The sequence below is a fragment of the Pristis pectinata genome, chromosome 25 (assembly GCF_009764475.1).
Source record: "Pristis pectinata isolate sPriPec2 chromosome 25, sPriPec2.1.pri, whole genome shotgun sequence".
Classification (NCBI taxonomy): Eukaryota; Metazoa; Chordata; class Chondrichthyes; order Rhinopristiformes; family Pristidae; genus Pristis; species Pristis pectinata.
Genome location: NC_067429.1, coordinates 16880703 through 16903394, shown reverse-complemented (window position 1 = coordinate 16903394; position 22692 = coordinate 16880703). Strand labels below are relative to the sequence as shown.

General features: G+C 37.3%; 1 protein-coding gene across 4 annotated transcripts in view; it reads left to right on the top strand.

The window, feature by feature from the left end:
- hdac5 (histone deacetylase 5) overlaps positions 1-22692 on the top strand; it is a 237519-nt gene that overhangs the window by 164059 nt on the left and 50768 nt on the right. For all 4 annotated transcript variants that reach the window (XM_052038495.1, XM_052038493.1, XM_052038494.1 and 1 more), the window contains 5 exons: positions 3505-3639; positions 4770-4992; positions 7725-7939; positions 9159-9422; positions 22081-22261. In XM_052038495.1, coding sequence (XP_051894455.1) covers positions 3505-3639; positions 4770-4992; positions 7725-7939; positions 9159-9422; positions 22081-22261 — 1018 coding nt within the window. The remainder of the gene's footprint in view (positions 1-3504; positions 3640-4769; positions 4993-7724; positions 7940-9158; positions 9423-22080; positions 22262-22692) is intronic.

Genomic DNA, 22692 nt, shown 5'->3' with positions numbered 1-22692 from the left:
GGGCTAAATTTGGGTGTGCTAACTAATATCCAAAGGTAGATTTTTAATATTCATGTGGTATATTGCTCCTCCTCTGCAGTTTGATTTGCATGGTTGGACACATTACACGTATTTTCGGATTTTTACTGAAAATACCTAAAATATTGCAAAATTTCAGCCAGTTAATGTTTGATTTTCTATGGACTACCATTGCTAATAGTTTATGTGAGTAATTTTGTGTATCCTATTTGAATCTTTAAAACAAAATTGTTTTCAGTGTTACTCTCTTCAAATATGTGCACCAATATGGATTTCAGATATTTTTGATTTATTAAGAATGATGTATATTCTTCAGTAGAGATTGTGTTAGATGATACATTGGTATTTACATTTTAACAACTGAAGTATCAAGTAACATGTAAGACTACAGTCAGATAAACAGATTTTGTCTATCTCCAATTTACCACCTTCATCTTTTAGATTGCACTGTTGCACTGTTCAGCTCAACTATTTTGACGCTGCATGCACCATAGGACTATTTACAAATAATTTAACCTTGAAGCTGCTGTAGAGAGCAAACGTTTATAAAATGAAGGAACTTGTCTGAAATGTCAGGTATTGTGATTAAGGATGACTCACTCCTCATATCCAGAATAATGATTTTGTGTCAAGGCTTGTCATTATTTAGTGTTTATAAAGGATTTTTTTTCTGCAGGGGATTAAGTAGTGATTTAGGGGAAAAAAGAGGTCTTGACAAAATGTTGTGGAAGTTAGTTTTATTGCTCCATGACAAAAAAAATACTGTCGTGATTAAAAGGCTGAACTGCAACCTGGGTGTATGTGTGTAAGCATAATAATGGTTGTTCAGAGTTCTGCAATTGATTAGAATATGAAAAATCCTTAGTCCAGCCACCTAGGTTGTCTCTTGCAACACACACAAAATGCTGGAGGAACTCAGTGGGTCAGGCAGCATCTATGGAGGGAAATAAACAATCGATGTTTCATGTCAAGACTGTTCATCAGGACTGGAAGGGAAGAGGGCAGGAGCCAGAATAAAAGGGATGGGAAGGATCACAAGCTGGTGGGGGCGGGGGGATGAAAGGGAATGATATGAGAAGCTGGGAGGTGATAGGTGGATTTCTCTAACTTCTGGTAACCATTTCCCTCTGTTTTTCCTTCTCCCTCCCCCCACCCTTTGTTTTCCCTCATTCCAGTAGCCCCCTCACCACTTCTCTTTCCCCTTCCCCACCCTCACGACCTGCCCATCACCTCCCTCTGGTACCCCAACTCCTTCCCTTTAATCCATGGTCTAAGGTCCTCGGCTATCGGATTCCTTCTTCAGCCTTTTGCCTCGTCCACCTATCACCTCCCAGCGTCTCACATCATTCCCTTTCATCCCCCCTCCCCCACCCACCTACCTTCCCCCTCTCACCTGGACTCAACTATCACCTGCCAGCTTGTGCTCCTCCCCCTCCCCCTACCTTTTTATTCTGGCTTCTGCCCTCTTCCTTCCCAGTCCTGATGAAGGGTCTCGACCCGAAACGTCAACTGTTTATTTCCCTCCATCGACGCTGCCTGACCTGCTGAGTTCCTCCAGCATTTTGTGTGTGTTGCTCCAGATTCCAGCATCTGCAGAATCTCGTGTCTAGTTTGTCTCTTGTATTCAACTGGGCCACAAGCTCTTTTCCCAAAGTATCAAGTGAAAAATTTGCGGTAGTGTATTAATTTGTTTGCAGCATATTCGTAGTATGTTTCAGTTTGAAAAATGTTCGTCAATGTCAGTAGCATCTTGAAATGTAGTAAGTAATGCAAGGCACTTAACTCTAAACAGTAATTGAAATATTGACATTGAGAGCCCCGACACTATTTGGCAGGACCACACAAAAGCCAAACATAAATAGTAGAAGAAGCCCGCCACTTCTTAAACTATTCACTGTTTCTCCATCATTGTTGGGGAAAAAATTGTAAGGACCTGATATGTGAAAAAAAAAATGAGCATTTGCCACACAAATGTATTCTACCCTTCTGAGATACCTGACAGAAATATACGTGGAGATTAATTTGTCTCAGGGGTTAGCTTCACTGGATCTTATCTTATCATAAGCACTAAACACATCAATGTTTTAGTTTCCCTTTTTATTTGTTTACCATATTTTAGAGATAAACAGGTGACAAAAAAAATGTGCAGCACTCAATTCCCAGTAGCATCTGGTGGTGATAGATGGATAGTCTTCATAGAGATAAGAGAATTCGAACAATATTTGAAACTGAAATGTTGATGTTTGCCAAATGCTTATTCTAAAGAACTAATGAATCTAAGAGACAAAACCAAGTAATTTCGATGTATATTTCTGTTGGTTATCTTGGTAGGGTTGGATGTATTTGTCCTGAAGAAAGGTCCTTGATTCTGTTTTGCTCCCTATTGATGTTAAGTGCTTCTACATTTTCTGTAATTTTTTTTTCGGTGTTGTATACTTTTAGGATCCATGTTTGCTTTGAATTATAAGGTAAAGGTACCATTCATTGTACAGAATTGATAAATAATTCCAAGCAGCAGGAAGGTTTCACTGTACATGCTAAGCATAGGGATTGTATTCATGTTATCCAGTGGGTTTGTGATGTATTGATATGTGAACTGATGAATTAACCAGTTACCAAAAAGGTGGCCTTTCAGATAAATTTAATTGTATGTTGCATCTTAGGCCACATCAGAGATTTAGCCTTCAGCTGTTCAGTTACGGGCAGTGAATCCACCATTTGACAGTATTTGCTTTCAATATTCACATCCAAGTTGTAGATATAATTTACTTTGAAAATAATATCTCCTAGAAATTTCCTTGAAAGCAAATGCCAAAATATCATTTGCTATGGTATGCCTATTGGGGATTACATACCACTGTTGTTAATACCAAGAATTCCAATATGAATTTACTTTCACTATTCACAGCCAAGTTATGGATATAATTCACTTTGAAAATAATAATATATACTAAGTATTCCACATCTTTCTAAGTTTTTAAAAGGGTTGTGATTCAAAAAATACTTAAGTGATGCTTATCTTTGGTACTCATACTGACATGATAAATTCATAGTATGAATAAATTATTTCTGTGTTAGCTATTCAAGCAGACAGAAGATTTTATTGGACAAGGAAATCTAGTGTAAATCTTAACATAATTTACATTAAAGCAGAATACTGTCAGTGGCAGAGTGTTCACCTTGTGTATTTAATAAGTGCCTGTTGCTGTCATTGCTCCAACCAAACTGTTCTGTAACCAAATTAAGAGTTGGACGTGCATTGTGTTGGAATTGTCTTTCCGAATGTACTAATGAACTATTCATGCAATTTCATGAGTTGTGAAATGTCCACTTTCTCTACAAGTACAGTGAGAATATACTGCGCTGTGATGTAGTTGATTGCAATAAGTATGAGAATTGAACCTTGGTAGAAAAATAAAAAAGCATTGGGTCAAGTTATCTCATCAATGAACTGAATATAAAGCAGCATTTTGTTTTTATCCACAGCATATGCCGCCACATCACAAAGCAGTAAACACTGATGGGTCAGCAAGTCAGCTCAGCCTCTACACATCCCCTTCTCTGCCTAACATTTCCCTGGGGCTCCCAGCAACAGTCACAGCATCCAACTCACAGATCAATGTAAGTAGACAATTTTTATTTATTGGACTGTATATTCTTTTAAATGTACTGAATTGTATAAAAATGTGATTTCTTTATATTTGTATCTTTTTTTAATTGACTTTCTACTAATGGGTATTAATGAATTACCCAACAATAAAACATTTCAAGTGAAGAAAAACTGGCTTTGTTGATTTTGCCCCAAGATTCATTCCTACTGAGTATCCCTAAATGTGCTATATAGTCAGGTCATTGCACTGTACTCTGTCTCATATTTCATTCCATTAGAGGCAATGAAATATATTTCAAAAACAGAATAAAACACTTTGACAAAGTTCATTCTCACTGACGGAGAATGAACTTTGAAGGAGTTGTGTTTCTAAAGTACAGTTATCCATTGATTTCTAAAGACATAATCAGACCTGGTTCCACAAGCCATAAGCCCATACATAGGTTCATCCCACTAATGTACATAATCACCAAGTACAGTTGAAAACTGAATCTACTCTTCAGTACTCCAGTCCAGTAAATTGTATGATATTTGGAGGTATTTCCTTTTATATTCAAAATGTATTTGCAAGGTTCGCAATCAAGAACCTCCACTGAGCAGATCTGCATATGTGGAGCTTGAATGAAGCTACAGTGTGTGCAGAGATGGGACCCTCACTTGCTGATACTGTGTGTGTGTGTGTGTGTGTGTGTGTGTGTGTGTGTATATATATATATAGATACACACACACATACATACATACACACATGAATACACATGAATCATTAATACCCATTAGTATATTTTTATATAAAATATCCCAAATGAATATGGAAGTTAATTGCTGTCATAAGCAAATTCTCTTGATGGTTGACATTCAGGGCATTCTTCTGCTGGTGGAGTGTATATACGGAGTGTTAGTGTGGCCATGATTAAATTTGAAATTTTGTTGACTCCTGTTTTGATTTTTGTTGGCAGTTTTTTACACAGATTTATACTTCTGTTTTCTTCATTTATTTTTGTCTATTTTCTATAAACAAGGCTGAAAGCAATGAAAGTGATGGCCAGCTCTTTGAATTAGTAGGTAGAATAGGAAGAAACCCATTCTTTTCAGAAATACATTTGTTTTTGTTTTGTTAATGTCATTTTTTTCTATTTATAGCCCTCGCAAAAGATATCAGCCCAACAAGAAGCAGAGCGACAAGCTATTCAGTCTTTGCGTCAAGGTGGTGCCTTAACAGGGAAGTTTATGAGTACCACTTCACTACCATCCTGCTTGCCGACAACTGCAATTGAAGGAGAAGCCAATACTCACAGTCACCCCTCCCTTCTACAACACGTGCTGCTACTGGAACAGGCTCGACAACAAAATGCTTTAATAGCTGGTGAATAGTTGTATTTGAAAACATTTTATTGCGAGACAAAATCCATGGAGAGACAGATTCTAGGCTGATAATGCTGTTTAGATGTATGGTTAATGTATAACAGCTGACTGTCCTAAGTTATGGTAAGGTATGAACAAAATGTAAACAAAACAGAGTACTCTGGGAGCTTGTGGGTTGAAGAGTTGATTTCACAGGGAAAGTTGATGAGTATTACTAAGTCTTTATGTTGACATCCTTATTTTGCTGTTCTAAATGGAGTATGTATTATTTTGGTCCCCATGAGGCTATTCCTCATTTGTTGGAGTGAAAGCTGCTTCATTGTTGAAGCATTAGACTGCCTTGATTTGACCCATTCTTTCAAAAGACCCAAGAAGAAATGATGCAAAGTAGCTTTGACCTGGTGATTGTCATCTAATGGAATAAGAGGTACAGTAGCAGCATGGGTAAAAAAATTGGTAAAGAAAGAGGGAACAGGAGTAATAACAGTTGGTTTTTTTGGACTGGAGGAAATGTACAATGGTGTTCCCCAGTCTTCAATAGTAGGACCCCTCCTTGTAAGATATATTAATGACTATAATTTGGCTCTACAGGACACAATTTCCAAATTTGACAACAGCACAAAATTTAGAAGCATAGTGAAATGCAAGGACAATAACTGCATACTGCATAGGGAAATAAGCAGATGAGATTTAAAGGAGAAAAATGCCAAGTGTTACATCTTGAAAGGAAGAACAAGGAGAGGCAAAGTAAACTAGAGGGCACAATTCTAAAAGAATATCTGAGTAGAGAATTCAGGGGAATATGTGCAGAGATTATTGAATATGCCAGGGCACGTTGAGAAAAAGATTCAGAGACCATGCAGGATCTTGGGCTGTACAAACAGAAGCATTGAGTACTAGAACAAGGAAGTCATGGTCAACCTTCTATGAAACACTAGTTTGGCCACAACTAGAGTATTGTGTCCAGTTCTGGGCAGCACAATTTAAGAAAAATATGAAGTCCTTGGAGAGAGGGAACAGAAAAGATTTTCAAGAATGTTGCCAGGAATAAGAGACTTTAATTTTTGAGTAGACTGGAGAAGCTAGGGTTGTTCTCTTTAGAGCTGAGGAAGTTGAGAGGGAATCTTCTAGAAGTGTTTAAAATGATGAAGGATCTTGACAGCTTAGGTAGAGGAAGCTGTTCCTATTGATGGAGGGATCAAGAATCAACGGGCAAAGTAATTGGCTAAAGAACCAAAAGTGGCATAAGGAAAACTTTTTATGTAAGGAATGACTAGATTTGGACTGCTTAGCAGGGGTTGGTAGTGGAGGTAGATTCAATTAAGACATTCAGAAGAGAACTGGATATATTCTTGAAAAGAAACAAAAATATAGGAAAATGAAGAAATGGTGGGAGAGTGGGATCAGCTTGACTGCTCTTAGAACCATTAAGGGCTCGATAGGACTTCTGTGTCACAGGTGTAGTGAAAATTGAATGTATTTTGTCCTTACTGAAGGCATTAGAAATAAATAAATCTTGAAATGTTTACATTGTAGATTCAGGCCATTCAATTGTTTAATTTCTGTGAGGACTTTCAAGGAAGTAGCACCACCAAATGTTTTTGTAATATGAGGTCTAATTGGCTTCCTCTCTGGTTGAAACCTTTTATTAGTTATTTTGACATTTACCGCTGACATGTGCATAAATGATGTACTTTTTGTGGATCTCCTAATATTGATCTGCTAATAAGTAAGTATTTGGATATGAAATGATGAATATTAAAAATAATTAAAAACAAATATTATTTAAAAATTGTAAATTATCTTTCTCTTTGCAGCTGATCTCTATTCTATTAATAGGCTTGCTGTTCCTGAACAACTCTAAATCTGGAGTAGGTTTAGTGGGCAGATACCCAGCATGACTGATGGGAAGTTCAGCAAGCTTAGGCTCAATTGCTGAACTCATTGTGGGTCTTGAGGCTGGATTCAGCTAAGAATCTGCTGATGGATGGGAATGATAGTGTAGAACTGCCAGCATTTCCCAGCAAGTTCCAGCCCAATTCAGTCAGGAAAAATCTAAAACAAAAGCTTTTAGACATCTTGTACCCTATATAAACATATTACATCATGTTAATGGAACATTAAGGGAAAAAAACTTTAAAGCTTGTGTACAAAGATCAGCTTTCTGCTTTAAGCCCAAAATTGTATTTCTATACTCTTGTTTATGTACAAAAAGATGCAAGGAAAAATAATAACCAAATGTTATTGATTCCCATTCATTAATCAAATGCACAACTCGCTGTCACAATATCTTATCAAGTAGGTGCGCCTTCCATTTCATCTTCTGTGTTTCAATATGACAGCTCTGTGGGACTAAAGACTATATATTAGAAAAAGTACAAAGGATATGCATAACATTTCAGTTATCTGGTCAGTACTTGGGCTTTATTGAAATGAGGATTGCTCCTTCAGGTGATATAACTTCTTTATAACTATCATTTCACTCATGCTGCTATACTTTCTGAAGTATATTTTACACAAATATAAATCAAAAATCCTGATTTATTGGTCATATTTTAAGGTACTGCATTGCCATTATTAACATTGCAAAGTATTGATTCTGCGAAACTGTAAGTGAATATATAAACCTCAGTGATAAATACAGGGAATATTACAAAACTGGTCATGAAAAATGTTCAAATTTAAAGTATTGAAACAGAAGAGTAACAAGGATGTTCCTGTCATTTATCTTAGTGCCACTGCATGCTCAGTCACCACTGGTAACAGGTGAGAGAGTTTCAACCAGTCTTCGAACAGTGAACAAGCTGCCTCGACACCGCCCACTCAGTCGAACTCAGTCAGCTCCTCTACCCCAGAGTCCACAGGCCTTGCAGCAGCTGGTGATGCAGCAACAACACCAACAGTTTTTGGAGAAACAGAAACAGTACCAACAACAACTGCAGCTTAAGGTGAGGAAAAACAAAGAGTTAAATTTGAAGGGACAGCATTTCAGGTTGTAAATCTACAATGTAAAAATAAACCACGTGTTTCATTATAGATCTTATTTTTCAGGCAAACAGTTGATGCTTTACCATGATAATATGACAGAATATTGCAAATATATACTTTGGAATAAATAATCACATAGATCTTGTATTTATATGGTTCTTTCAAGTGTTCATAATCATGGAATCATCAGGCTAAAGAAAGCCATTCAATTCATCATGCCTATGCCAACTTTCTGAAAGAGCCATCTAGTTAGACACATGCCCCTGGTCTTTCTCCTTAGCTCTACAGGGAATGATCTCTGAAAGTCATAGAATGTCCTGCACTAAATATGGCTTTTGGTCCATTGAGGCATTGTAATAGGCGTATTTGCCTATGATCAGTGTTTGTTGCTTTTTTTGTCCATGCATTTTCATATTTCTTTCTAGTATATAATTCTCTAATAAATCAATAGATTGACACAGCTTAAGCATGATAAAATTGTCTTCCTGTTTATACTTTTATTCACCTTAAGTTTATGACCTATTCATTACCATTTTGCTGACCAGTGTAAATAATCTTTCACGAAGTGTTCTTTCATTACTAAATTTTAGCTGGATTACTCTATTCAATTCTGGGTACACAATACTTCAAGAAAGATAGCAAAGCCATGTTGAAAATGACATAGAGAATGTGTACTAGAATTGTGCAGAATGAGTTATGTAGAGAGACTAGAGAAGATGGAAATGTCCTTGGAACATTGAAAGGTTAAGGATCTTCATAGAATGAGCAAGGAGAAATCTTTTCCAATGGCAGATGCATCAGTAACTATGGGCACAAATTTAAGGTGAATGGCAGTAGAGCTAAACGTAACTTGTGAAACCTTTTTGTTTTGACTTGAAAAGTGGTTTTGATCTGCAACACCATGTGTCAAATGATGGAATTAGATTTGGTGTTAACATTCAAAAGTGAATTGGATGATTAGTTGAAACACTACACTGAGTGCAAAGATCAAGGGACTGTGACTAGTTGGAAAGCTGTATCAATTACTGGCATGAGCGTGATAGGCCAAATACTAATGTTCTGCTTCATTGTTGTCCATTTGCAAACAAAAAAATTCATGCTTTCTTTCATTTTATGGTTGGCGTTGTAGATTGTACATTTGCATTAATAAATTTATTTATGCATGTGGGTTTGTCACAGATGCTTTCCAAGTCAAGTGAACAACCTCGGCAGCCTCCAAGTCACCCTGAGGAGACGGAAGAAGAATTGTGTGAGCAACAAGAAATGCAAGAGGATCAGCCACCTCCAAGAAGCAGCAGCATTAATACTGGAGGAAGTGAAGCAGCAGATGAAAATCCTGAACAGGATGCAATGCAAGTGAAGGATGAGCCACCAGATAGTGAAGAGGAAGATCAATTAGAAGATCAGAAAGAAGTTGAGGAGCAACCTTTGCAATTTAATCAGGTAATTCCATTTCTTCTTTGGCTTCTATCTCATATCCATTTACTACAGTAGTCCAAGTTAATGACTCATAAACCACCCATTTTTACTTAGGGTTAGTTTTGTGGTAGTAAACAAAATTATTTTTTGTCCATGTAGGTTTGTAATTTTAAATCAAGAAAGATACATTCATATTGGAATGTCAATCTAATTTGAAGAGTGGAAGCAAAGATTCATTTTAAATAGCAATATATACATAACTGACTTTTCTTGACTTCGAAGTTTTTTGTTGCTTTAATGCAATTCTGATCAATCTTCTGAAAGGGGTGAATGAGAAACCTATTTATATTTAAAATTAGTGAATGAGAGCATGGACAAGGTGTGAGAAGTAATTAATTTGCATGTCTTTTTGACTTGTATTCCTGTTCACAGTGAAATTAAGATTATATAACAGCATGGCCAGTGTAAAGCGTAGGTTAACGGATTTTTATGTGTCAGATTCCCCATTAGAGCAATGCAGGTGCAAAATGGAAGTTACAGGAAACCAGGAAAGATGTCTGGAACACAGAATTGATTTGATATTTTGGACCAAATCTTTCAAGGGCCTGCCAGCAGTTACTACCATAACAGCCATCACTTATTGGAAGATAATCAAACGGGCAAGGATTCTAGTTTGCATATCTTTTAATGCACTTCCCATTAATCCAGCTGAGTCCAGTGGAACCTCCTGGACCTTGAGTCACGAATAGCCCCTGCTATCGTCAATCCAGCAGTGCCAGCCTGAATTGATGCACTTGGACTGCTGAATACAGGGGCATATCTGTGCCTTCCAGCTATCAGCCTAGACAATTTGGGCTCAAACCCAGACATTTTTAAATGTCTCAAGCTCATACCCAAGCTCAGTCCTGAGTGTCCTGTAATTGGCCACCAGACCAGAGCTTACCTGGAGCCACAGTCAGTCAGTGACTGAGAACATGAAGGGGTTGTGACTTTCAGAATCACTTTCAGCTGTTTTAAGGGTTTATTGTTAGCTAGCACACGTATTCTTTTGTTGGTAAAGTCTTGTATTTCTCATATCCTGTGATAGGAACTTCAATAGGCACTAGTCATTCTGTCCTTTTTTTTATGAGTAGATGTTTTACATCAAGCAGCAAACAGGATGGTAACAGAATGAGAGAGAGGTACTGCAGACTTGACCTGAAGATTGGTTAGACAGTCAGTTACATACAGGCTGGTGGTTTGGTGCTGCATTTTTCACTAATATTCAGTGAGACTTCCCAGCCATGCAGGCTTTTCAGGGATGGAGTTACGCACATACAGTTGAAACGCCTCTGTATTGAGCAGAAGGTTGCTGACCAGCTGTCCACCTATCAAGGGATAATATCCAGAAGCATGCTCCCAAAGGCTTGTACATGGTGAGCTCAGGCTGTTCACTGGTAATCAGATGATCTACCCCAATGAGAATAATGTACCTGCTCCTGTTTTTACACAGAGTACGAAAAGGCAGAAAATACTTCCTTAAGGAAACGGGATCAGAACACCAACTGTACATCAGAGAGGGGTAGTTGAGGCTGGGTTGGGCAACAATACAATGAGAGATACAAGTGGCTTAAAGATTCAGCTACGTATCATGCTTGGCTATGGGCCTTCCACAGAGATGCCATGTGATTAAAACAACATTCTGCTCAGTTACTGTGCAATGGGTTCTCTCTGCACAGCTACCACACCCACTCACCCAAATTTGTCCAAGATCCCTTGCAAAGTTTTCAGGAGGCTTCTACACAGGGAATGAAGAAATCCTGTATGCATGCTCCTGACATGGAAATCACATCAGGATTTCAAGGGTGATTCAAGACAGGAATTCGAGGAAGCAACAAGCTATTAATGTTTTAAATTTATGTTGGCTGACTGCCACCATGAGTTGTGATTGCTCCAAAAATTACAAAGTATTATTATGTATTTACAGCACAGAGGACAAGGAGATTTCTCCTGACTTCCTTTTGGATCTATTACAATCATAAGTTAAATTTATCACCCCTAACTCTAATCATGTCAACAACTTAAAACATCGTTGTGTCTAACATATCTGGCCCTTTTATAATTGTGAACATCTCTATCAAGTTATTCCATAGCCTTTTAGTTTAAAAGGGAGGAGCCCAAGCCACCTGATTATCTTTGAAGGGTATAACCTATCAGTTCTCATTTATCGTTCTAGTAAGCCTCCTTGTGCATGTCCCATCTCACTGTGTTTCTAATCATTGTTACCTCGAGCAACGTGAATGAAAAATTGAATGTGTTAGCTCATTGCAATCATAATTTGGTTAACACAAAGAGTTATCATGACTTTAACACAAACCAGTTTCCATGAATAACATTTTATCAATGCCAGTGTCTGAAACAAAAAAAACTTGTTTTGCCTCTATCCATTTAGCCTGTCAGTCAATTTCATTTGACATAATCTAGTCTATTTTGAAGTTGCAAAAGTAAATGGAATGTAACCACATTTGCAAACTCAGATCGTCTTGCAAAAGAAAATAGATTTAGTTGCAGTGCAGGAAGAGATTATTTATTTATTTGACATTTTTCCTATATAACTTTCGAGGATTGGATTCTTTGGTGGCGGAGGGATGTGGCAGGAGAGTAGTGGTGGAAGCATTTCTTTTGAAATTGCTTTGATGCAGTCTTAAGCAGTGTTTAAAACTGGATGTCTGGAGTTGATTATGAGATGATTTCACTGTGCAACAAAATAACTACCATTGGTTTTCCACAATACAGAACAAAATATTTTCAGGCAAAGCTCAAGCAGATGCGGCATTTTATTCAGTGCAATCAGTTCTGTATATTTATGTAAAATGCAAGCAAGTTTAATTGGTTTTATTATGTTAGTTTAATATTTGGAGTTTTACATTTGATAATCTATTTCTCATTTTATTGGAAGACAGCAAGTCTACAAGAGAAATGGGAGAGAAAAATACATTGATGTTGAGCTAGGATGAAATCATAAGAACATAGAAGTGGGAGGAGGCCACCCAGCCCCTCAAGCCTGCTCCATCATTTCATAAGATCATTGCTAATCTGATTTAATTCCTGATCCCCACAACTCTGTAGTCCAAAAATCTGTCTACCTTGGCCTGTACTCAACGATTGAACCTCTACAGCTCCCTCAGGTAGAAAGTTCCAGATTCATGAATGGGCAACCCCTTATTCTAAAACTATACTCCTTAGTTTCAGATCACTTTAAATGGGAATACACCCTTTCACCATCCACCCTGTCAAGCCCCCTCAAAATCTGGTATGTTTAAGAAAAGATCACTCCTATTATTCTGAACTCCAAAGTGTTTGGGTCTGCCTGCCCAAACTTTCCTCATAAGACAACCCCGTCCTCTTAGTTCTTCTCTTAATTGCCTCCAATTCAAATATTTTTCTCCAGATTGGGGCAGTGGGATTACCATCACGTTCTCCTGGGAGTTTTCAATAACCTTGCCCCTAAAAAAAATATGTCCATGTTCAAAATGATATCATCACCTGTGTTCCTGAAGCCAAAATCACATTGTTCACACATATGCCCAGTCAAATTTCCTGGTCGGTGTGATTTGATCCAGAAATGGTCACAGATGTGATTTACACAGATAAATTAGTATTGAGTCATATAATGTTAAAAATTTGATAACTTTGCGATCCAGTATCTAAGAACAAAATGAACATGTAAGCATAGTGATGGAAGATTTATGTATGATTCTTAATAAGTACTTTGTCTGTCTTTGCAAAATAGGTGACAATGAAGAGTTTAGGCTGGAGAAGTGCAGAGTAATGCATAGGATTGAAGTAGTGAATGAAAATATTAACAGCTATGGTACCTTTGAAAATGGATAAATTATTAAGAAAATATCTTTGAAATCTTGGATGAAATTTATCCCAATTTATTAATGGAAGCAAGGAAAGAAATAACAGAGGCTCAGGATTTCTTTTTCTAATCCTTTCTAGCTACATTCGTGGTACTGGAGAACTAGAAAGCTGTAACTGTGCTACGTTTGTTTAGAAAAGGAGAAAGGGATAGATTGTGCAATTGTGAGCTAGTCGGTCTAATACTGTCAATGGACAGTTCTGATAGACAGTATTAGTCAAATTAAAATGGAGAGAGAAGGTAATATCTAACAACCCTTATTAAAGATCCCCAGGAGGTTCAGTGCAGTTAAGGCCTTTGATGCAATCCGGTAAACTTCAGCGAGATTTTTGAAGAGGTCTCACATGGCAGATTGGTCAGAAAAGTAAAAGTCCATATTTTCCAAGGAAGACTGGTAAGTGGATTCAGAATTGGCTCAATGATAGGAAACAAAAGGAAATTGTCAGCAGGTGTTGTAGTTACTGGAAATCAACAGGAGGATTTTGAAGGGCTGAGCACAGGTCCCTGTAAAAACCATTGAGTTAGTTTTAAATGTGGGGACCATGATTTAGAAGTTGTAGATGACACAAAAATATGTATATAGTTGATAATAAGAAAGAAAGCTGTAGAGTGCAGGAAGATAACTACAGTGGGTACAAAAAGTAGCAGCTTAATTTCATTCTGGAGATGTAATACATTTTGGGGAGAGCAAATGAAAATAGGGAATGCATTGTTGATACTAGGATACTGGAAAGTTAGAGAAACTAGATGTCCTTGGAGTGCACATCCACAAATCCCAGAATGCAGCAGAATAGATAAGGTGGGAAAGGCATTAATGATGTATTCCATTGTTGGCTGTTGTATAGCATGGAAAAGCAAGGTGGTCATTCTAGAAGTGGATAAAATTGCAGTTAAACCACTGATAGATGATTCTGTAGAGTTGTGATAACCTCGTGACTGGAAGGATGTGACAGCATCAGAGAACTTGCAAAACCTCATAAGAATTAAGTAATATTTGGCCCAGGCAAGTCCAGGTTATGACCATCTTCTCCCTCCCTCATATCAATAGTCGTGGGCTCATTGTTAACCAAAAATGTAACTGGACCAGCAATATAAATCCTCTGACTGTAAAGGCAGTTTAGAGACTGGGCATTGTAGGGCACATGACTTGTCTCTCATGTCCTCAAACCCTACCTGTAGCCTCCAAAGCTTTAATCAAAAGTCTGCCACAATACTCTCCATTTGCCTGGATAGTGCAGCTACAATAGCACTCAAGGATCTCCACACTGTCCATGTAGTAAGGAAGTCTGATCAGTTCTCCCCGCATACACAAGAACACAAGAAAATAGAAGCAGGAGAAGGTCATCTGGCCCCTCAAGCTTACCCTGGTGTTCAAGAGTGAAACGTACCTGTGGTGTGCAGCAGTTACAAAATGCTCAGCAGCACTTCTCAAACCCAAGACAAGTACATGTGGACCACCACCTTTGATTCCCTCCAAGTTGCACACCATACTGACTCAGAAAACTTGATCATCATTCCTTCACCATTGCTTGGTCAGAATCCTAGAACTCCCCAGTTAATGACATTAGTGGACATTCACTACCATAGACTTTTATTTCTTCATATGTTAGGATGTGAGCATCACTGGAAAGACCATCATTTGTTGCTCATCCAAAATTGATCTTTGGGAGGAGGGAACTGTGGCAGTCCTTTAGTTGAAGGTTTTCTCCCAGTGCTGTTGGGTAGGGAATCCCAGGATTTAGACTCGGCAATAATGAAACAGTGGCAATGTATTTTAAGTCAAGATATTTTGTGACCTGGAGGGGAACCTGCAAGTGGTGGTGTTCCACTGCATCTTTTCCTTTGTCCTTTTTGATAGTGGAGGTCATGTTTTTGGGAGATGCTTTCATAGCATTTGGGTAAATAATTGCTGACCTAGTGCTGAACTGGATGAATGTTTAGAGTGGATGGGATGTAAATCAAGCAGGGTGCTTCCTCCTGACTGATGTTGAGCTTCTTCATTGTAGTTGGAGTTGCACTCTTCCAGGCAAGTGGAAAGTATGCTGTCACTCCATTGACCTGTGCTCTACAGAAGGTGGAAAGGTTTTTGAGTATTAGGCAAGTCGCTTGCCGCAGGATATTCGGAGGATATCTGTTCTTGGAGCAGACTGTAGCAGTTTAAGGAGGCAGCCCAGCTCCACTTTTTTGAGGGAAATTAGGAATGGACAATAAATGAATCACATGTCTCCTTGATAATGAATCACATGTTTATTTATTTAATGTTTTTAAGGATAGAACAGACACGAGTAATTTGAGAAGTGCAGATTATCAATCAATGAGATAAATAAGGAGGAAATCTCAAAAAGCAAAAAGATAAAAAATAGTAAGAACACTTTGAGAATAATCAGTTGGATTTAATACAATATAGTCCACTGGAAGCCAGAATGAAACTAAGTAATTTTTGGATACAGTGAGTAAATAAAGGAATAAAGAAAATACTGGCCTAGAAATTGCTTTATTACCATTTATGATGTGAACATTATGGGTCACCATAATGCTGTTTGGATAAAGTCCCATGAAGATTACTGTCACCATTTGCAAAATTCCAAGAAGAGCATCATTGGGTGTTTTTTCCGAATATCATGCTGCATAAGTTGCAGCAGCCCTATTCTGCTGATGTATTACAAGTTCTCATAGCTGCTGGAATTTAGCTTCACTGGTGCAGACCATGTTCTGACTTGCTACAATACAAACAGCACTCCTTCAGCTACAAGGAACTATTGCTACTAAATAGTAGTTGTTACCATGTGTGCTCCTAGTCAAAAGCAGAGGACCTTGATCAGGTTAGGTGAAGAAAAGTGCATGTATAAGGTGTGTATTTTGTTTTATCCATGGGGACCATGGAGAACCACAATGGCTACAGCCAAATGCTCCTAACATGAGGTTGCCAGGCAAATATCTATAAGGAGTTACATGACTATTTCCACTTTGGGAGAGTCTGCAGTGGATGCAACTCTCCCTGCCTGCTTTGCTGGATTGAAGGATTAAGAGATGAAGCATTCCTGAGTGTGGAGTTTCGGTAACCTCCCTAATACAGCATTGAGCAAAAAGCCATGAGATGGATTGGAGATCAGCAACAGAAATTTGGATTGATTCTAAAGTAAGAAAACTGAGAGTGGCCATGACCATGACCATGACATCCACTGACAAAGTAATTCAGGCACACACATAAGGCTATGCATGAAGTTGTGAAGACAATGCATTTTCAATATTAGCCCTTTAAGTTGCATGGTTCCAGGAAAAGAGAGTTTGTAAAACCTGCTTGTTCTCTGAGTAAATAAGAATGTTATTTTGCAGACCAGAAAATCACACTGGAGGCAAATTTTGCATATTGATCTTATGTTGTCATCATTTGGGGAAGTTTTATTCTGAAATAGGGATAACAGAGTAAATAAAAATCATAATGAAAAATCAGGGGTTGAATCTCCCAACAGTTGCTGAGACATGCAGAAATGGGCACAATATTGCTGTGCTCTTAAGTTAAGCATTTTATTTTATTTGTACAAAGGAATATCAAGACAATTGAACTCAAGGTAGGAAAAAAGTACAGGTGCTAAAGGAATAAAGGAAAAATCAGGAACATCAGGGAGCCAAAGTAAAAGTATAAAATAAAACTATGAAGGGCAACAAAAATAAATAGTTCTGTGGACACATGAATAACAAAAGAAAAACCAAAGTAGGAAATGGACAACTAAAACAAAATGAATAAAATAAACACACTGGTAATGGAAAAATGGCAGAATAACCATCATTTATCACTGAAGAAATTATTAGTTTACTTGAGAATGATATGTATTTTTAAAAACTTGATAAAACAGGAAGATAAGATATCTTTATTAGTCACATGTACATCGAAACACACAGTGAAATGCATCTTTTGCGTAGAGTGTTCTGGATTATTAGTAGATTATTAGTAGTCCCCAGCTCTAAGGGAAGTAAGGGAAGCAAATTCAGAAGCACCACTTAATATATACAAAATTCCTTAGAAGAAGCAAGACAGATAGTTAATGTTATTTCTGTATGCATAAAGGGAGCTAGATAAGGACTTCATAACTAGAGACCAGTTAATATAAAGTGAAATGGGTGGGACAGACAAGTTTAGGTGAAAGGATGAACAAATCATTAAAAGCAGCTTAATGGGTAATCAAACTAATTAACACTGGCAGCAAAGCAATGTGATTCATGTTGAGGGACATGGAAGTTGAAACTAGTGAATTTTATAATAAACGTGTATGGGACCACATGTAAAAAAATTATGAATAAAATTCTAGCCTCACTACTAATCTTATCTTTAAACTTAACAATTGGTGTAACAAAATTGTCATTTGCAGGGGAAACCTCCAAATTTCTATCACTTCCTTCAAATAAAAGTGTTTCCTAACTTAATGCCTGGTTTTAATTTTTTTTAAACTATGCCCATTAGTCGTGAACTCCCCAACAAGAAGAAAATCTTTCTATCGACCCTACTACATGAGTTGCATAGGTTATGGAAGACCTGACTTACAAAATCTGACTTTACGCAAATTCTCCCATAATTTTTAAAGCATTTTTCAAGAGGAGAGAGTTTGTTACGGAAATGCAAACGTCTTCAGGAGTTGTGGAATAGGGTAGCAATTAATTCAAAAGATAACCAATCTTCAAAAAAAACTATTTACATGTAACCTCCCCGCAGTAATCAAACAGAAACATTGTCTTTCAGAACACAGCTGCCAGTTCACAAAACTGACAAGGCAAATCTCTTCTGTTGGCACTTGTAAAATACTTTATCAAACAATGTAACATCCCTTGATACTTCAAGGCCATTGAAACTAGCCGTTAGATGTAGGACATTCTGATTCTGTACCATAGTAACTACACAGGGGAAGACAACAAATGTTCATGTTAATTGACCCTCATTCGAACTGTTATTTTCTGAATTACAGAAAAATTGGTTTGCAATGATAAAATGTTTGGAATAATAAAAATTGCAGTGGATCAATCAAGAACTCCATTGACTTTTTGTAATTTTTCTTCTAAGGATTTCATAAACCAAAAACTAATTTTTTCTTCAAATGCATTTATCACTACTTCCAATGCAAATACAGTTAATATGCTTTTGGTTACTGCAGAATCATGAGTCTTGGCTGTAATGTTGAAGAATAAGAAACAAATGCTGCAAATAAGTAAATGTAGATGCCTCCTTACAGTTTTCACTTGCCTGAAAAAGCAAAATTGTTCTTGACAAACTAAATTTAAGAATTATTTTAAACTGCTGCCATTCCAGACAGATGCACATTGTTTTACTTTTAATTTCACAAATCCCTCCAGCTAAGGTAGTTTTTAGCAACCAGCACTTGTAAGAATATACCACTTAATCTGGGTGCTATCTTCTCCTTTACCAGTGGGGAATCGGCAGCATATAACACCCCCATCCCCATGAAAATCTCCAAAGTGTGAAAATTTGTAATGTGAAGGAAATTAGACCTGTGAACCTACAGCCAACCATCCATAATTCTGGATCTAGAGTTTTGCATTTAGCTCTGAGTATTCTAATGAATGTTGCTGGACTTGAGGGCCTGAGTTATAAGGAGAGGTTGGGCAGGCTAGGACTTTATTCATCGGAGTGTAGGAGACTGAGGAGTGACCTTATAGAAGTGGGTAAAGTCATGAGGTCCATAGGGTGAATCCACACAGTCTTTTTCCCAAGGAAAGGGAATCAGAAACTAGAGGGCATAGATTTAAGGTGAGAGGGGAAAGATTTGAAAGGACCTGGGGGCAATTTCTTCACACAGAGGATGGTGTGCATATGGAACAAACTGCCAGAGGAAGTGATTGAGGCAAGTACAATAATAACATTGAAAAGACACTTGAGCAGGTACATGGATAGGAAGGGTTTAGAGGGATATGAGCCAAATGCAGGCAAATGAGACTAGCTTAGATGGGCATCTTGGGGTCAGTGTGGATGAGTTGGGCCATGCGACAAAACTCTCAGACTTTGAGAAGGTTATGTTGACCTTGGAGTGGGTACAGCAAAATTTAACCAGAATGATGAACAAGAGATGCCACATAGACAAAGATTGTTTGGTGTGGAAGGTAAGGCTTAATCTAATTCAAAATTTTAAGTGATTGGAAAATTTAGTTAGGTAGATAACAAAATCATTTCCTTCAGTGAGTGGTCCAGAAAAATGATAGCATAAACATAAAATCACTACTCAGCTCGATCAGAGTAATGTCAGGAAACATTTTTTCACAAAGGGTTGATGGAGATCTGGAACTCCTTCCCTCAAAAACCTGTTGAGTCTATGTCAGTAGAAAACTTCAACTGAGATTGGTAACTTTTTTTGTTAGGTATAAGGACTAAAAGAGTATTGAAAGCAGTTGGGTAAATGGAGTTGAGATACAGATCAGTCATGATCTAATTGAATAGCTTGAGTGGCTAAATGGGCTATCATTTGTTCAAAACTAAATCAACATCATCTCTATCATCTTTAAGCTTTCTCTACAAGTATAGTAAGAAATGTATTATGCATCATCTTTAACATCCTTGAGAATGTTTCTGCAGGCTGATTAGAATTAGAAGTTTAATTATACATGTTGTACATTTGCAACCACCAAAAGAGGGTTGCAACTAATCAAATTCACTTTGATTCTAATCCTTTGAACCACTAGCAAGTGGAGGGTCTCTTTAAATCCTTCTCTTGACCTGGAATGGAGCCTAAATTCCAGAATTGAAATGACATGTTTCTAAATGGCTGTAATTATTTGCATATTAAATGAAAAACTGATGTCATGCTTTGACCTGATGTTGAGATTGTTAATTTCTTGGAAGTCAGAAAATAAAGATCTTCATTAAATGGTGTTCATAGAAGACTGTTCTGTTTTAATCATACAGCTGCATATGTTTGCCAGACAAGTGAAAAGATGCAGAGAAAAGAGTTAATTGGAACTAATAAAATCCTATGTGTCTTTAAATTTAATGTCAAGAAAGCTACAAATATTCAGTAAGTGAGAAAATGAACGTTCTCAAATAACATTCTTTGGGTGGAATTCCCTTCTGTGTGGAATGGCTGTCACTGCCTTTCCCTTCTATGTTGGTATGTAGCTCTAAGCAGTTTATAGGGAACAGATGCTTTTTGTTTTATCCTTTGCTGCCTGACATTGTCCTGTTGGCAATATTAAAATATTTTCAAAGCTAACTTAAATTATAGCGTCTCCTAAGTAAATATATTGGATAAATAGACTGGGGAATTTTAAGATGTCTGTCATTGACTTTTGGCATTCTTCAAAAGACTTGGCCACAAGCTCAATTTTTTTTCCACAACATAATGAAAAAGGCAACTGATTTTTTTCATATGATATTTTGGCCTCCAACCTCTTAGTACAAAGGATCTAGTATTTACAATAAATGTCTTCCTTCAGAAACTGCGAATCATCTTTTCAGATTTCCTGTTTTTGACAGCAGCTAAAAAGGTTTATGATAAATGCTGATTTGCTTTGGGCATTTTCTGTGTGTTATAATGTTGCTCAATGGGTCTTTTTGCTTTAATTGGATTTAAGGCAGTTTTAGAAAGGGATGGATTCTAAGGAAAAAAGGGTTAGCAATCTGCCTAAGCCACAAATCTTGTTTTTTAAAATATGTAAAACTTCCTACAAGTAACGAGTATGATAATATCTCATTTAGTTTTGGTAAGTTTCCAAACTTAACCTATTTTATAGTGAAATGAGAGGGTTAGAATGACCTCTTTCTGTACAAAGGTGCAGTCAGCCAATTATTGCATAATATTTTTTAATATTTATACTTTCCGTATAAGGTAAGCTCTAACTCAACAAAGGCTCTAAGCAGAAAAAAGGTTCTTCCCGTAAGGAACAAAGCCAAACCTTAAAAGCAGGTCAATGCTTGTTACTGTCATACTTCCCTTCCCATCCAGTTTCCAGTGTGGTAGGTGGATGCATAGAAGTATGACCCTGTCGATCCAACATTTAGGTATCTTTTTTGGATGAAACTGCATGATAGAAAATATCAATTAAAAGTTACCATAATTGAGTTTTAAGCTTCATTACAAGGATTCAGTTAATGGTTAAGCAAAAATGGTGCTTTGTTTTCTTGGGGATAAATAAGGAAACCCTGTTTTGAAAAGTTCTTATATACATGGAAGAAATAACTTGCAATTGTGAGTCATCTAACCTCGGTTTGTCTTTTGGAAGAAACTAAGTATTTTGTTCTGCCCCAAAGAAAAGAATGCTCATTAGGTATAATAGTTTGGGCCATCCCTTGTTACTTATATTTATACTAACACAAATGTTAAAGAGCAGGATCATTTGCACACCTTCATCGAGAGAAAATGGAAAATAATTTTGAGAGAAATCGGAAATATCATTGTGTTTGTGTTTGACAGTTAATGCATGCAGAGCCAAATGATGCTGTTCTCTGAAAGAAAGTCAATCTTTAATTAAACATTAAATAAGAATACCAATAACACAAGGTCATTTAATAATAGTGGAAATAATTCAGAAGTTGTAGGATGTCAAGTGTGGAAAGCAAAGCAGCTTTAAAAAACCCATGTTTGCCTATTGTTATAGCAAAATGGATGAAGAAAAAGGCCTGATTTTTTTTTTTTTACTTTCATTGTCCTTGGAGAAAGTACCTCTTCTCTATTTAAAATCTTCAGTGATTTAATAAAAAACTTTGTTTCCTTAAATTTATTTGCATTTTTATTGTAATAAAAAGTAAGTTCAGCATTTTGTTTTCAATTTTTACAGCAGCAATTCTTGGACCAGCAACGCATGCAAAAGCTTCATGTGTATCAGGCTTCAGTAGCTATGGGAAGCATGTCTGTGACAGACAGGCATCAACCACTCTGCAGAGCCCAGTCCTCTCCAGCAACTGCAAACTTAAAAAATCCTAGTACTGAGAAGCCTGTCAAGCACCTTTTCACTACTGGTAAGGAAACCTCAGAAATAGCTTCAAGATCTCAAACTAACACCCGTGTTAATGTGAAATAGTGAGAAGACAAGTAGACCTAGAAATTCGGTTGTGCGCCAGCTCCCACAAACACTAACAAATTTGTAAACATTATCAAATTTGAAAACTGAATTGGTCTTGCACATTTTAGGAGACAAAACTCATAGGCCCAGTTTGGACCTTGGAAATGAACAAGGGCAATGAGGGGGTCAGGTTTGAAGGTCATGGCTGGTGATCACTTAAAGGGCCAAGGGAGGGTTTGGGAGGTTGGGATATCACAGATTTACTGGGCCAGGAATATCACTTAGCCAACTCAAGGGTAGAGGGAGTGATTGGAGGGTCAAGGTGAGGTGAAAGGGCAATTGGATAGCATTCGTGAATTGGGCTACCATACTGTGCAACCTAATTTC